A 17,418-nucleotide genomic window follows, 5' to 3' on the forward strand; every position below is an offset into this window, starting at 1 on the left:
ATTACAAATGTGGTAGTAGTGAAATATTTTGCATTAAACCAACAGACATATTGAGCGGGATTTTCAAAAAAGTTGTCAATCTGAATGAACAAGTTGACCTGAGGTTCACTACAATGAGATTTGACTGTATTGGCCATGCTATTAGATAGTGGCGGAATCTTTTCTACACTTCGGCAAGAAGAAAGAAAAGGCTTAGTGGCAGGTACTGTAGGAAGTATTTGCTATGAAACTATTTGTTGGCGGTAATGGCTCATATCATCAAATTTAAATCTGCACTTGGTGGTTGATGCGTACTACCATTTATGGCATTGTTATGCAGTGTTCCTGGCAGGTACATATTAATGACGTTTCAATGTATCTAGGTAGGCTCTTTTCTTGGAGTGAAAACTGGGATGGGGGAAGGAGTTTTGTGCATGAAAACACAGAATTTTTTAGGGGGTACGTGGTGCTTAATATTTACTTCAGAAATGATCCTTGTTTGTAATTTTAATTTTGTATAAAAAATTTTAAAAAATAGACTCCTTCCATCCCAGTTTTTGTGGTAGTTGTGTGCGAGTTGAAGCTGCCTGAAACGCCTTGAATTTACGCTTGTCTAGTGACTTACGTATTTGTGTGCTTGACCCATAGGGACAAGCGCCAGTCCATGTGGTTCATTGGTCTTCAGTTCAACAAGACCGAGCACGTCAACATCGATCTCACCTACGACACACGGTCATTCGTCGACACTGGTACGTGGCTTACGTGTATCTGGTATAGACTTCCTTGATGATCTTTAGCCACAACTTAAGGGGCGGTTTGAATTCTCTGTAGTGGAGTCAAGCCCACCCAATGGATTGTCACATGTGATTTGTTTCGAATTACGTGCTGTAATCGTTTAAATCTAGCTTAGAACTTTGCAGTTTAAAATAAGAATGCACAAGATTGTATCCATACCGGATTTTAAAAAGGAAACTGTGACATGCCATTGCATTGACGATTGAAAGAGAGAGAGCGGCAAGCACCCCATAGAGTAGGAAATTAATTCTCCTGGCAGTTACGTTTCTTCTGCATTCAAGTTTCGCTCACTTTGAGATCTCTACTGGGTACATCTTTATTATATTCGAATACAAAGGTCCTTACCTTGAAAAGCTCATTTTACGCAAGGGTTTCTCAAGAAGTGCTTCTTGTGTCTGCATCATTGTCCTATCACACACGAAATGTTGGTAGGAACAGAACGGTGAAACCATCTTGTACCAAAACGATAGACTTAAAAGAGGCAGGTGTTTCTCCTTGCCCAAGCAATGACTGACAATATCACCACTTGTTACTCACACAGAACATGTAGAAAATCTGAAGCTAAAGTTATCATCATCATCATTAGCCTGAGTACGTCCACTGCAGCACAAAGGCCTCTCCCATGTTCTGCCAGTTAAGCCGGTCCTGTGCTTGCTGCTGCCAATTTATACCCGCAAACTTAATCTCATCTGCCCACCTAACTTTCTGTCTTCCCCTAACCCGCTTGCCTTCTCTGAAAATCCAGTTAGTTACCCTTAATGACCAGCGGTTATCCTGTCTACGCGCTACATGCCAGGCCCATATCCATTTTCTTTTCTTGATTTCAACTATGATATCCTTAACCCCTGTTAATTCCCTAATCCACTCTGCTCTCTTTTTGTCTCTTAAGGTTACACCTACCATTGCCTTCTCTGGGAATCGAGTTAGTTACCCTTATTGACCAGCGGTTATCCTGTCTACGCGCTGCATGCCTGGCCCATGTCCATTACCTCTTCTTGATTTCAACTATATCCTTAATCCCTGTTCGTTCCCTAATCCACTCTGCTCTCTTCTTGTCTCTTAAGGTTACACCTATCATTTTTCTTTCCATTGCTGGCTGCATCATCCTCAATTTAAGCTGAACCCGCTTTGCAAGTCTCCAGGTTTCTGCTCCGTAGCTAAGTACCAGCAAGATACAGCTGTTATATACCTTCCTCTTTAGGGATAGGGGCAATCTACCTGTCATAATTTGAGAGTGCTTGCCAAATGTGCTCCACCCCATTCTTATTCTGCTATCTACTTCAGTCTCGTGGTTCGGTTCCGCGGTTATTACCTGCTCTAAGTAGACAGTCTTTTACAACTTGAAGTGCACTATTACCTATCTCGAAGCGCTGCTCTCTTCCGAGGTTGTTACACATTACTTTGGTTTTCTGCAGATTAATTTTAAGACCCACCTTTCTGCTCTCCTTGTCTAACTCCGTAATCATGAGTTGCAATTCGTCGCCTGAGTTACTCAGCAATGCAATGTTATGGACGAAGTGCAGGTTACTTAAGGGGGGATGCTACACCTTCCAAAAACTCTTTTATTTTTGCAAGTACCTCAGTCAAATTTGGAGAGCCTATGTAGATTTTACTGCTGATTTCAAAAATCTAATTCTTTTTTTTGCTGTGACAATTAGTTTTAAACATATAATGAACTGCGACTTTTTCAATTAAGGCCTAATTAGCTAATTAACTTTAACTTGGATATTGATGTGCAACCTATAGAACCAATTCGGTATGTTCACAGTGTGCAATAAAGTATAAATCATTGTTCTGGGCTATTTCGAAGCAAAGTTGTGGGATGTTGAATATGACATGAAAAATTTCCCCATCTACACTTGAAACAAAAGATCCATTTAGACAATTTTCTCCAAAAATTATTACAATAAAACTTACTTTACGACACATCCCCTGCATTTATCTTCGAAACAAAAAAGAAATCGTAATGATAACCCAGATAGAACAAGAGATATTGCTCCGGCATAATGGGAAGCACATGAAAATTGTCGTTTTGAGAAATCGAGAAAAAACGTGGGCACACATTTTTATTGCAGAAGATGCAACAAGACAACCTCAAAACGCACCAGAAGCATAGTCTGAATGCATTCTGTGCTCATGCCTCCTCTTCACTAGCTTCCGGAGTTCCAATGAGGCTGTTCTTTTCTTGTTGGAGACAATGCTGCGACGGTGGTCTTTTTCTCTCGCTCTCCTGGCACCAGTACTTGTCGCATTCATGTCCATTTCACCTAAGATTGCCGTTGCAGAATTCAAATTGCCCGTGTTGAAGCGCAGCACTGCTTCTGCAACAGCTGCTTCAACAGCAAACAGGGACGCATGGTGCTCCTTGGGGGCCAAACTCCAAATTACCGAATGTATGCTCTCGTTGGAGTTCTGCGTTTTGCCGCGTTCGCACCTCTGAAGCAGGGCTCTTTCCGAAAGCCGGGTATAAACCGGTAGTAATGCCTCTGCCACGTCTTTCGGTAGATTGTAGGCATGCCTGGGGTCGGGCTCACCCTTTGCTTTTGCGGCATTGTGCCGACACCATGAAGTTTCACCAGCTGGACACAGACTGTGGTCCGAGCATTCATCAGTGGAGGTGACGTGGCGGTATGTGGCCATCACAGCCTTTTGCATCTCGCCCACGGCACCTTCATGCGATTTCAGAGCCCGGCCATAATATGTGCTCAGCCTGGTGATCAGCTCACCTGTGAGCCTGCCTTTCCCACCAAGGCCTCTTTTCCCATTGCACTTTTGTTTCTGCACCAGGTTTCTCAATGCGGTGCCCATCCGTTTCTGTACATGATTAATACAGTCTTCCTTCTGCACGTCAATGTAACCATACACCTTGGCGTCTTGTATGGCGCAAAATGTCCTAGAGTCTCCATCAGACAGCATAGTTGTGTAGCGCAGGCCATGGCGTTCAAGCGACCTCTGAAATAGAATTAGAGCCGCCTCCACTTCCATTTGCCCCGCTTTGCTGTTCGTATTTTTTTGGCATTTGTGGTTAGCCTTCCATTCTTGATAGCCCTCACTACTAGGCTTTGGGCCCACCTCGCAGCCTAGGCAAAAGTTGGAAAGAACGACGTAGTCCAACACGTAGCCACTAAATAATTCGATAACTGTGCCCACGCCGATGTGGGAAGAATGGCCTGGCGTCTTACACGTGCCGTCGTAGCTAACGGCAATATTGCCCCGGTGGCCGAAGCACAAGTCATCATAAATTGTTCTAACCTTTTCCGCACATTCGCTCATAGCGGACTCAGCCGCTCGCGTTGCAGCGGGTGCCAGCGTGTTCTTCAAATGCCGCTGAAACGTCTTGTGGTGCATACCGCGGTGTGAGATGCCCATCGTTGCGAAAATATCGTTCATTTTTTGTTTGGCCGTTGCCGGTAGCCACCATCGCCCTCGAAGCGAGAAGATTTACTTCAAACGGATTGCACGTTTTCGTGCCGTTCGTGCGGGGCGAAGTCCATTCATTCGCGATCTCGCCGCACCTTTCACACTGCACTAGCACTTTCACGGCAAGCCCGTAGTCCCGATCCCCTCTGACGATTGTAGCCGGTCCGTGGCAGGCTTTGCAACACAAGGCACCCATTATCGCGTTTAGGATATCTAGATGCATAAGCAGATAAGGAGCAGCGTGGTCAGAGTCCTGTGCGGTTGCCTCGCTACAACTCGCGGTGAAAAAGTCTATTTTCCGTGCAGTTGCTGGCGCCGATGAAAGCCGGTCGAGCGTCGCTTTCTCCCGGGCATGATTTTCTTCAACTTCGGCGTTTGTCACCACCTTGGCGTCGATTCGTAGTCGTCCGGAGTTCGCTTCACCGTCATCGTCGTCGGAGGCAACGCGCTCGGTCGCACCATCGCTGAACGGCCGCGGAGCGTCGACACATCGTTCGTCGGAGTCAACCAAGGGCTCTGATGACTTCGTAGACTTTCTCCCACGACCTTTGCGTTTCCTGCGACCAAATGCGTGCACGGTCCGATACTTTTTTGCGTTTCCAGGCATGGCGATACGATCAGAAGCTTCAGAGTGCTCTGCCGATTTCGAGGCGTCACAGCGGTAACCCTTTCAAAATGGCGTCGAGTCGCGTATGCAGGCGCAAGCCGCGAGCTTCCAGCCAACCGGAAAGCGCCATTTCAGTCACGTGCGCCGTTTAGCCAATGGCAGTGAGCGCGGCTCTTCGTCTTTGAGGCCCCGTTTTTCGAGCCGGGGAAACGCTCAATGTTGCTTACTGAATAAAAAAAACAGCTTAAAACGCGTTCTTTCAAACAAGACCAAAATTGCGCCGATCGAGCGCGTAGTTCCCGCGTATCGTAGAGCCGAAACCTGCGCTATTCGCCCTTAATTTAAAGGGCAGGACGCCCGTTTTCGGTTTTTTAAAGTTGAATAACGATAAAAGTTGATGGTATTCGGCTATGAAATTTTGTAAATAGGTGCGCAATGATGTCGGGAACGCGAAAAGAAGGTCCGCGAAAACTCGATTTTTTGGCTGATTTTCGGTCGCGAAGTGCCGCGTCCCCCCTTAAGGTACCCTCCATTAACTCTTATCCCTAACTGTTCCCATTCTAGGCTTCTGAAAACCTCCTGTAAGCATGCAGTAAACAGCATTGGGGAGATTGTGTCCCCCTGCCTTACACCCGTCTTGATTGGTATTCTGTTGTTCTCTTTATGGAGCAGTATGGTAGCAGGTCATCCCCTGTAGATTTCTTGCAGGATGTTTATATATACTTCATCGATGCCCTGATTTCGCAGTGTCTGCATGACGGCTGATCCTCGTAAAGTTAGAGTGCAGGTTATATGCAAATTTCTATTTGCAGTCTAATGTTTGCGACACTTTGTGATGATATGCTTGGACCTCTTACTTCCTCCACCCCTCCATTAAGTTTTTTCCTCATCAGGGTTGGGGATTTATGCAAGGGGGTTATGTGCGAAAAAATGCAGTACTATGTCGAATTATTGGCTATATCGAACAGTTGAAAAATTCTCTTGAACTTCCCAAGCAATGCAGGATATATCGAATTCTTGGCTGTATCGAACTGTTGAAAAATTCCCTTGAACTTTTCATGCAAAAATATAGGGCACGTGCACCCTATATCAAACTTCCGCACAGCGGGAGATCCGCTATATCGAATGCTGTGCCGCGCCAAAGCCCAGAAAGTGTATTTTTCCTAGCAAATATTGATCAATTTTAGGCCGCATTTTAACAAGTTTCAATCCTTTTTCCCGCTCAGTCGACGAAAGAAACGGATGTTATTCCGTCGTGCTGATTTGGTTCCTTGTGCAGCACTGTACGTTTGATGCGCGATCTAGAGGTGTTAAGCGTGCGGACATAATGTTTTCCAGAAGACCGATTGATGAGGGCGCCGAAATGAGAATGGGAAGTGACTTGTCGATTTCAGTGCAATGTTCAAATACAATTCGCATGCTCTTCCTTAGCTCACAATGGCATGCAAGCCTGAATAGCATGGTCTTCTGGATGTGGTACCTTGTTACGTATTTTTAGTGTTTTCAGTGTCGCTAAAAGCAGCGGCTGCCATCTATACAGCCATAGTGACATCGATATCGCCAACACGTCGACTGAAAACTCAAACTCCGCGTTGCGTCTTTTGCGCCTTGTAGCCTTGTGCACTTCTTGCCTCGCTTCGGATAAATCCTCATTGGGGAGTTTAACTGAACGTTGACCTGCGCGTAGCGATAAAAATTGACTGGCGCTTGGAGCGACATCAAGTAAAACACTTTGTTGTAAACGTTCCTTGCGGGCCAGGTGATGACTTCGAATGCGTCATGACTGCTAACAACGGCGTACGGTGCCTTAGGGAATTCTGCGACTTGTCAGCATTTCCGGCCACCATCTCCGACATTAGTGGCTCATCAGTACAAATGACGATGCTGTGGTTTCTGGCTGCATCGACGCTGAGATTTTGGCTGCCGTCACCAGTGCCACAGAAGTGTAGCCGTGCGGTTATGAATGCGCCAACGCCTTCGCTGCCACCGCTAACCAAGCTTTTGCTGCACTATAAAGCTTGCATCTGCATTCTGCGTCAACCAGCTATGTGGCCGAAGAAGCTAACTTCGCTTATTTGGAAAGCTTCCACGACATTAAGGATGACTGGAATTTGACAGCGCGCAAGAAGCAAGACATGTTTACGGACTAAATAAAGTGCGGTAACCTGCAGTTTGCACCTTGTTTTTGAGCGAATCTTTATCTTAGCTCTTCGTAACAATTTCAGAGCTCTGAAGTTCTTCGATTTTGGCCTTAAATATGCATATTTTGTATTTCGAATTTTTGGGAAACAGGATCGACTTTACACATTCGCTAAGGTTCTCGGTCAAAGGAGCATGTGTAATGCATTGGAATGCTGTAAACTGTGCCGTGGCAAATGCCATCGAAGCAGCCGTGTTCATTAATGTGAGGGATGCAGTTGCAGTGGAACACTGATTATGCGACCTTCAGGGGACAAAGCAAATTCATGTAATCCGGGCATCGTATAATTGAAAGACTAAGAATATAGTCGGTGACACTCGGCCCTGCCCAAAAAACTGATACAGACCGCCCGAACAAGCCGGGTAATGCATAATCGGAGGTGGATTGTAGCTCTTCTGAGATCCGAGGCAACCGCCTTGAAACAGGGAGAACAGATGCGCAAATTATGCGAGTGATCGTGGCAGACTTGCTTGCCCTCATTTTGGTGTTTTTTGTTTATATATTGACCTACGTTGTGTGTTTCAGTGAAGCGGCAAGCGACAGCAATCAACATTTTCAAGCAGGACATGGAAGTGGACATCAAATATGTCAGACGGTGGGTCTTTTTTTCTGCCATTTTCTGGTGAATGTGCCTAGTTTTCAGGCAACTTGAGAGACACCACATAAACATGTCCAACTTTGTGTGTAAGCGTACGATAAATTTAGTGACAAAAGGGGAAAAATTGAGTCCTGTTAGCTGCTGGCTCTCGGGGAGCACGGGCAAAAGCATTCTTACTGGAGCTATCTAGATGACTTCAGTATCCTCCTCTAATGGCATTGCTTCTCTCCCCTCCCCTTACCCCACTTTTCAACACTGTTGTTCTTTGGGTGCAGGAGAGAGCTTGTGAAATACCTACCACAGACGGTGCTCAATCGGTGCAAGAAAAAAGGAAACAAGACAACGGTAAGTTGCTCGCACACATCCGGGTCAGCCTGAGGTGTTTCAACTTGAGAGCTGAGCAGATGCAACTACTGTGTTAGAATTGAATCAAAATCAAATAGATGAAGGCCTAGGATTTGTAGTTATAGCATTGAAAGCAGAAACTGAAGATTGAGAGCGAAAATTCTTAAATGTGCCAAACCCTTTGGAGAGTGCGTAAGATCGTTGGAAAGCCGGTAAAAATTGGCCCTGTGAGCAAGGTATTTGTTGTGCTGTCGTGCTTTTGTGCCTTCGCTATGTGCATGGTGGTAAAATTTGTTGCAATTTTGCAGTGATTCAGGGCTGGTTACTGTGCAATTGGCCTTTTTTACAACTTGGAAAAAGACAAGTAATAACATGTAAAGGCTATAATATTCCACACCGTGTCGATCTGATCATTGAAAATTTCTCTTATTTGCCTGGCCCTAGTTTTGATTCAACCAATGTGCGTGCTGTGGTTGCTTCCAGAGCACAACCCCAAACTCCACACCTCAGCACAGCCCTGGCATGACATCGCAGGCGGGAAAGAAGGCGCTGTCCTCCAGCCGCTCCGACTCTGCTCTCCTCAGCCTAGTGGGAGACGGCATGGGTAGCACGGTTGGCAACGACATCGCACTGACCAGCGACGACTCCTGCTCTAGCCTCACTGTGGTGCGTAGTGAACAGAAATGTGGTCAATTTGTGTGGTGTGGTAACCATCTGAATACTTTGTGGTCCGAGATCTTTACGCACCCTCGGTTCTTTGTGGTCCCAAAATGGAGCAAAAAAGCAAAGCTTCTAAAAAAACAGTTCACTTACTCTTTAGAAGTCGCGCAAAATGCAGTGAGAAAACGCACGCGTGAATCAACCGCAAAAGAACTTGAGCTGTGGCCGACCATGGTGGGCTGCATCTGTGGTCTGGCACGACCGTAGCAATGTGTGGTTAATGTGTGTACCTCGCAAGGGGCAACTACCGTATTTACTCTATTCTACCACGCCCTCGATTGTAACGCACACCCGATTTCCACCGCGAAAAAAGAAAACATAAGACATCGATTGCAACGTGCACCCATTTTTCTCGCTGGCCCGCACGATCACACCACTCGAAAAAACTACTACTTTCGGGAGCATCTTCCATTTAAATATGAGGTACGGGCGAAGCTTGTGCCCATCTGACGTGTAACAGAGCATTGCCGTCACTAGTTTTACCGTGGGCCGATGTCAGCACGCGAACTTGCTTCGCCCCCTTCTTCTCGACAGTTGTGGTGCCAGGCATGTCTAAGTAAAGAGGCGTCTGATCGGCATTCCCGATTTGCCCAAGCAGGTAGCCGTTGTTGCGCTGCAAGTTTAGGACGAACCTCTGAAAACTGTGAAGCTTTTCATCGTACTTCTCCGCAAAACTTTTCGCATATGCATGTTCCCCTTCGAAGGGAAAAGCCTTTCCTCTTCATAAAGTTAGTTAGCCAGCACCTGCTCGCTTTAAACTGGCTCCGCATTAGACCTTTTTCTAAGACTAATTGCATAGCCCGCACTTGGAGCAGTTCTGTCGTCACGGGCCGCTGTGCCGCTCGCTGCTCAAGCACATACTCGCCGAGCAGCTCTTTAATTTGCGGAAACCGACCCTGCTGTGGTCCACTGAAGCCTTTGCGTGAAGCTTTGCTGTTGACAATCTTCTGCTTTTGTTTCCGTCGGTCCCGCATGCACGTTTCGGGAACTCCGAACGACCGCAATGCGGCCCGATTTCCGTCCGTTTCTGCATACGCGATCACTTTTCTTTTAAAAGCGGCATCGTGGTGCACTCGAGTTTTTGGAGTCTTTGAACCGGGAAAAAAGGTACGCGTTAGATTCGAGTAATTACGGTACTTCTTGCTGAAAAAGTGACGTTCCTTTGTACTATCCTGCACTCACCGTCTTCTCCTTAAAGTGCCGCGGTTTCCTCACTCATGCTGCTGGTGTGGCTCTTGACGTCAAAGGAAGCAAAAGTGGCTAAGCTCATTGGAAATCAACTCACTTCGACGCGCTTAAGCGGCCAGAGAACCGCGCCGCGAAGTCGACATGAAAAAAAAAAATTAGTCTTGGAGGATTCACGCTGGGGAATTCAAGCGGAAACGCCAGAGCGGCAGAAAAACTACGACCACGCTCGTCGAAAACGTTCACATTCGTTCTGCCCCTCATACATGCCACCACCGCCACTGACATAGCCATTTGAGAATTCATTCTATTTTGCCCGTTACCCGAGTGTTATGGTTGGTACAGAGTTTTTGTTATGCATGCGAAGCATTGAAAAGAAACAGTTTACCCTTTACAAACATCTTGGAAGGTACGCCAGCGGAAACGACACGCGCGGACGCAGCGGCAACAAGTCTTCTTTAAGGCAGTGAGCTTTTCCATCCTGTGCGGGGTAGTTTGCGATTGCGCCGACCCGATCAACCGTGGACGTCTTTGTTACCCTGTTGAATTGCGGCTGGTTGTTTACATAACGTGGTATAACAGCTAGAGCAGCCGATGTAACCAAAGCCAAAAGCGATCTGCTAATGCGGGAAAATTTGTCCTGGACCGATTTTTTTCACGTTGACCTTGCGGCGTTTTTCCGGCCACTGAAGCAAGGAAAATTGGGCCGAATTCAGCCGCATTCACTCTCTTTGAAGCCAAGAGTTCCTCCCACAAACAAGCCACGTTGCGGCGCGTGCGTGTAGTGGTGAATTGTGTATTCGTATCATCCGCAGTGACTGGGGAACCCATTCGTATAGCATTGAATCACTGCGTATTTTGTGTAATGTAGTCCATTCAAAACAACCTTAATATTCGTATCATCGCAAAACAGTATGAATACTGTAGTCTGTTTTTTTTTTCCTTGTTGACTGTAGCATCTCCATGCTCAAACTGCGCTGCGCTAAAGCAATACCATTTTACGAGGCAGTTCATTTTGAACAACCTGTGGTAATAACCCCCGAACGCAGAGATGTTACTTGACTTGTTCTTGACTCAAGGCAGTCTTGCCGGTCGCCATAAATCGCTCTCGAACTTGCGGACGATTTGAAGGCAGCTTGGCTCGGTTGAAGTCAGGACAAGTTTCAAGTCATCTGTGGACTAACTTGAAAGAGACTTCATGCATTACTCCAACATAGCCACATCTCGAATGAACATCGCGCAGAGGGTGGTCGCTTTTGAATTTGCTTGCCTCACCATAAGCGTAGCATTTTCTGAGGCGCACTGCCTGCCGAAGATTCTTGGACCCGCTTTACGTGACCGAAGAAATACGATGCAGTTGTACGACGAGCAACAATTCCACGCTCTGTACAGATTCACAAAGAATGTTAGTTGCTGCTCCGTGAAATTGAGGACAACTGAAGACAGCCTATGCCTCTAGTGTTACAGCTACTGATAACTCTTCGGTTTTACGGCGCTGGCACATTCCAAATAGTCACCGGGAATCTCGCCCGCATTTCGTAGTCTAGTAGACATTGTGCCGTGCAGTCGGAAAAGTTACGCTACTCATCGCAAAGCACCTGTACGCGATGCTGGTGCGCTTTCCGCAGCCGGCGGCACTTTCTAAAGTTATGCGGGACTTTTATGAAGTGGCTGTGTTCCCTGGCGTTACACGTTTTGTCGACTACACACGCGTGTGTATTAATAGCCCCAGTAGTGATGCTGCCTATGTGTTCCATAACTGCAAAGGCTATTTTTGTTTTTCTAAAACACGACGACATGTTCAGTCTCTTTCGGTACAACATTGACTCGGCGCTGTGTATGTGTTGCTAGTCTACTCTTTCGTCCCGTCTAGGGCACTGTTTCTTGCTCAGAAAGGCATGGCTTGCAGCACAACGCTACGTAAAATTCCACACACACAAAAAAAAGAGGTGCCCCTATCACAGGTTTTTTGATCATGTGCCTCCCCCTTCACCATCATGCAGCGAGACATTGCTGCACCCCGCGAGACCAAACTCTACTCAGGGCAAGGTCCTGACCCCTGCTTTTTCTCTTGTTTACCAAGCTCAACAAAAGGATACGAATCACTTTCGTTCCCAGAACTTTTTTTTTTTTTTTGCATATATAACTGCGACTTAGCCTGCTACAAGCATGTCTACAGGCATGTCTACAGGCGAACAGAAACGCAAATACCGTGAAAATCGCGTTACTTTGCGAGCCAGGTCAGCACAAGTACACTTGGCGTTCGATTGAAAAAAAAAAAAATGATGAAAGAATTCAATGTGATGCTTGTTTGCCTCCAAACAAGCAAGTGTGGAGAAATGAGCTGCATTTGGGTGGCCACTAAAACTAGCGGACAACATACGCTTCACAGAAGTAACACTGCGCATCGCTGTGGCGGCATGCACCGCGTGCCGCTCGTTAGCCGTAAAATGGCAAAAATATGCTTGTGGCACTTTGTTTTTATAATTATTTTAAAACATATGGTCTTTTTTTGCTGTAACACGTGTCTTACGCAAACATCTTCATTATTAACCTCGTTAGCAGGCGAGCAGCGTGTTTCTGCTTTGAAGCTCGTTCTTGACTTGACCAAGCAAGACAGCCTGAGCATCTATGAAATGCGAAAGCTGACTTGGGCGTTATGAAGTCCGCTGCTTGCTTCACTTCGACTTGCTCAAGTCAAGTCGAAGTCGCGAGCCAGGTAACGTCTCTCCATACGAAGGATAAGAGGGGAAAGGGACGGGATCAAATTAGAAAGTGCGATATCTCTGCTAGATACAACCGGGTTTGGGCTTGCGTTTCGTGCTTTCTGTCGTTGCAAATTTGTGAAGAACCAGGGAACAGAAGCGTATAAGGACTAGGACAAAGAAGACTGTGAACACTGGTGTGACAAGCACTGACTGTCTTTGTCCTTTTCACTGCTTTTCTCCGGTTGACTGTGCACCAACTCACCCAAATCGTTCTTGTGTGAGAACGCTTCAGTCCTGTCCGTATTGCGCAGACTGCAAGCGGCAACCAGGCGTCCGCCGTGCACAAGCGCAAGCTCAATCCAGAGTCTGGTGAGGACGTGGCTGTTACGAGTGGTGGTGGTGGTGGGGGAGTGACAAACGCTGGCGGCCACTTGTACAACAATCAGTGTGCCGGCGGCGGGGGCTCTGGAGGAGAAGAGGGCAACGATGACGACGGGGCCAACAAGCGGTGCCGCTCGGACGAGATCAACAGCGCCGCCTTCATGGATGCCATCGGATTGGGCAAGAACTCCAACCCTGATATGCCATTTCTCGATTGCAGTGCTGCCGACAGTCAGCTGCAGGTGAGTGCACTGTATTGATGCATATCATGGCGGTGAGTATTTTTGCGCCAAAGTTGGGAAGTCATAGTCAGGCTGCCGTAATAGATGGAGCCTGTATCCTTCCATGGGTTTTATGGTCATACATAAAAGACCTGCCTCGGTGGTACCCAGTTGAACTCTTTTCTAAGAGACACACTCCAGGGAGTAGTAACTTTTGTCGCTTAGGTGAAGTTATCTTATAAATAGGGCACCATGTTTTAATTTTGGGATTAACGCCTGTTGTGATGTAGGTACACTGTGATGTGTACCTACATCACAGTGTACCTACATCACAGTGTACCTACCGAGTGTGTTACTTCACTGTCTCTCAGAAAGGTGTACAGCCATAGTGGTTATAGTGCTCGACTGCTGACCTGAAGTTTGTGGGGTTCGATTAGCCTTGACGGCCGTGTTTTGATGTAGGCATCATGTTAGAGGCTCGTGTGTTCAGATTTAGGTTCATGGTGAACTGTGCTGGTGTTTTAGCGCGAAACTCGTAGCACACTTCAGCCTTCATTTTACCTTCTTGTTATAAGCTTACTGTGGCAAAATTATTGGCTATGGAGTGCTCATACAATTTTATTGGCTGATACAGATTATCGGGTCCCATTGGTGTCTTTTTTTGCTGTGGCTGCAGCATGTCAGAGAATCGGTTCGCTGCATGATCGAGAGTTGGAAGTTCGCCTAGTCACAGCAGCTATGATAGTCACAGCAGTCACAGCAGCACGTGATAGTGCCAAATCACTGAAGCCGTTGGTTGCCTGCCTGTCTAACCTATCAGCATGTCTTGAAAGTGGTATCGCCGACTCAGGGATATGGCCTGTGGTGCATTTTTGCGTGTCTGCAGACTCTTGCAGTTGCTCGCAGTAGCCCGCATAGAGTTTCTCACACATACCTAGAGAGAAGTGTGGCGCCACTGTTTATGCGAATTTCTTATGGGGCGATGTTGGAGCGCTGGGAATGGCAGTATACAGTTGAGCCCACATATAACGGCCCCACATAAAACGAACTTTCGCTTAAAACTAACAATATCCGCGTGACCGTGAAAGTATAGATTGGTTCAATGGCACAAAATCGCACTTGCAACGGACTTCTCCGAGCGCCGCTGATCGGTTACAGCGAACGGAGTCGGCAGTCTACAGACTTCTTAGGAAACAAATTTCGACCACCGATCAGGCATCGGAGAAGTGCCCATACATTCTGTTGTTGCCAGACCATTCTATTGCCATTGCCAGACCATTCGCCAACATCGTCGGCCACCGACTGTATCCGATAGTCTGCGTCTAGCGAACGTGTGTACGCGAAAAGAATCGCGAAATATCGAAGTTTGTGAGGCCACGCAAACCCACCGGCGCAACAAAACGTTTTTTTGACCATGGCCGCCGATTCTTCAAACACTGCCGCACGCATCAATCCAGGCGGCCATGCTTTAACTTCTGCGCGCGCAGGCACTCTTTCCAAGTTTTTCCACATGCGAGTTTCGTGGACTTCTCAAGCAAGCTACCCAACCTGCCTCCTTCCCGTGTGTTTTGGTTTTCAAGGTCGCCCACCCGCCGCATCCTCCCCTCTCTTTATTGCAACTCCTTGCCCTTCTCTCGCAAGTCTGCTCTCCTCTCTTGATCACAACCCCTTCGCCCGTCTCCACACCTCCGCAACGCCCGCCACGCTGGCTTGAATCAGTTTCGTTTTCTGACTGGAAACGGGTGCAGAGGTGTTCCACGCGTTCTGGCATGTGCGTCGCGTGTGCAGGTCTTGCTCCCTCTTGGTGTGCGTGTGTGGTCATGATGGCCGACGGGAGGACTAGCACGCTTTTTCCTGCCGCTCAACAAAACGTCGAAAGTGTAACCGCTTGGCTTGAACGTAATCCGCACGTTAGGTGCCGCGTTGCGGAGCGCTCGCTCATAGCTGTTGACCATCTAGCTGCCAACTTGCCACTTCGGGCGTCCCGGTATTCATCTGTGGAGATGGTGACTATTTTGTGGGCGGCGGTGACAACTATATGCGCGCGAAACTGTTTTCGCGAGGCCAACTTCCTCGACGTCGGTACCGATGCTGAGCCTGAAGCTTCCGAACTGCGGCGGCGATTTGTGACAGTGCGTTACCGACTTCAACCTGGGAGAGCGGGTGGGACATCTGTATCGATGATTTAATTACGGCCGATGATTATGCCGACACTGCGGAACCGTGCACAGAATAGGGCATTGTGAATAAAGCACGTGGCGAGAGCGATTTGGAGGAATCGGATTACGAGAACGACGAAATTTTGGAGTCAGTGCCTCATGCAGCTTATTCTACGGGCCTCGGCGAACGCGCACTCTGCCATTTTAAGTGAACTCGAGACCACCCTTATCGCTTCTGCTCTTCAGAACACGTGCATCACAGACTTCTTTGGTTCAAAAACGTTTGTGCTTTCACTCGATAACTTTTTTAAAAGATGAGTTTCATTTACTACAAATTTCGGGATACAGTGAACGGATGCTGCGTCACGCTCAGATTCGTTATAAGGGGGCTCGACTGTATGTGTCTGTGAGGCTTGTGTTTGCTGGTGTTGAGCGAGGCTCCGGCTCAAAAGCGAATACAACTGCTTAAATAAAGCTTCTCTAAAGCAAAACGTTTGAGCGGATGTTGTTCATGCATATTATATTTTAGAATAAAAGTCCACTCGCCTTGAGGTCACAACGAAACAGCGAGGGAAAAAAAACGTGACGAAATAAAAGTGGCAGAAAGAACGCTCGCTTAGTCGTCTGCCTGCCTGCGAAGTTTAGCAGTCGTTCATTACTTCTTACAACAGGTTAAATACAACACGTTTCTGTACAATGACAAAAATAGCTTATACGTATCCTTTTAGTAAGAAAGCAATTATTTTTATGTGAAGCCAGACGCGTTTTCTAGGTATACAAACCCAAGTCAAGTTCGAAGCTCACATACGCTGTCATTTCCTTGCATCCAGCAGCTCAGTAGTGCCAGATTTCTTTCTAGGTATGATTGTGAGAAACTCTATGGCAGCCCGTGTCATAGAAAGTACTTTTGCAAACTTCATCTCATCTGGGGCAGTGTTTAGGGTTTCCCTGTCAGTGATACTGCAGACTTCTGGTCTAATTTGGTTGTCGTAACTCTGTGTAAAAATACGACCTATTGTTTTACCCGTAATCCTGTCAGGCGGTGCCAGTTATTATTATCCCTGTGACCAATTTCAGAGTACAGTAGAATCTCGATGATACGAACTCGAAGGGAGCACGCAAAATGTTAGTATCATCGCAAAATGTTAGTATCATATGGACCAAAAACAAGTTAAAGCTGATTGTGAAGATGAACAAGAACTTTATTGGGGCCAACTGCTTCTTGCTCAAGAAAGTCTATGATGATCTTCTGAATTTTTCTGCTTTCACTGCATCTCAATAAAGTGTCGTGGTTTCCTCACTCATGCTGCTGGCGCTATAAGGCGCGTTCATACTTGGCGTCAAAAAAAAGGGGTGGGGGGGAGTGGCAGAACTTGTTAAAATTCACTCGCTTTGACGCTTAAGCGGCAAAGTGAGTCCCACGTTCGCGCCCGTCAAATGTTCACATTTGTTCTGCCGCCATCTTCGCCGCATGAGAATTTATTCCTGAGCATTAGAATCCCCACCAAGTTCTAGTTATGCATGCAAAGCCCTGAGAAGAAACAGTTTACCCCTTTATAAACGTTCTGGAGATACGTCAGAGGAAACGACAGGAGCAGACGCACCAACACCGGCACCAACAGATTCAACTGGCAAAGCAAAAGAGACATGTTAGGGCATGCCGATTCGCTACTGCTGAACCTTCTTCTTCTTTTGGTGTTTGCAGCGATCGTAATCCAAACCAAGCTCTCGATGAATGTTTTTTTTTTTCAAGTTCGTGAGCCTTGATGTTGGTGCACAGGTAGTTTGTAATTGCGCCAACCCGAGCCCCCGCACCCGCCGGCGGCTTGGTTGCCATCTTGAATGTACGGCTCGTTGTTTACATCACGAGGTTTAAGAGTTAGCGCAGCAGGTTTAGCCAGTGCCGTAGCAGAACAGTGATCCAATATAGTGTGGCAACGAAATTGATCTTGGACTGATTTTTTCTAGTTGGTTTCACGGCATTGTTTTCCGGGCACAATTGCAGCAGCAAAGCGAGGGACATTTTGGTGAGTTTTGCCGCATTCGCTTCCTTCGAGGCTAGGTAGGAATGGGCCTTCTTCCCACAGACAAGCTCGGTTG

The 17,418-nt window shown here is 47.0% G+C and overlaps 1 protein-coding gene across 4 annotated transcripts in view; it reads left to right on the forward strand.

Moving 5' to 3' along the window:
• The window catches only part of hrg (poly(A) polymerase hiiragi), a 79,296-nt gene that overhangs the window by 37,111 nt on the left and 24,767 nt on the right, over positions 1-17,418 (forward strand). For all 4 annotated transcript variants that reach the window (XM_075866160.1, XM_075866159.1, XM_037419006.2 and 1 more), the window contains exons 10-14: positions 628-728; positions 7,527-7,596; positions 7,875-7,944; positions 8,428-8,610; positions 12,869-13,180. In XM_075866160.1, the coding sequence (XP_075722275.1) occupies positions 628-728; positions 7,527-7,596; positions 7,875-7,944; positions 8,428-8,610; positions 12,869-13,180 (736 nt within the window). The remainder of the gene's footprint in view (positions 1-627; positions 729-7,526; positions 7,597-7,874; positions 7,945-8,427; positions 8,611-12,868; positions 13,181-17,418) is intronic.

Source organism: Rhipicephalus microplus, chromosome 6, assembly GCF_043290135.1.
Source record: "Rhipicephalus microplus isolate Deutch F79 chromosome 6, USDA_Rmic, whole genome shotgun sequence".
NCBI classification, from domain to species: domain Eukaryota; kingdom Metazoa; phylum Arthropoda; class Arachnida; order Ixodida; family Ixodidae; genus Rhipicephalus; species Rhipicephalus microplus.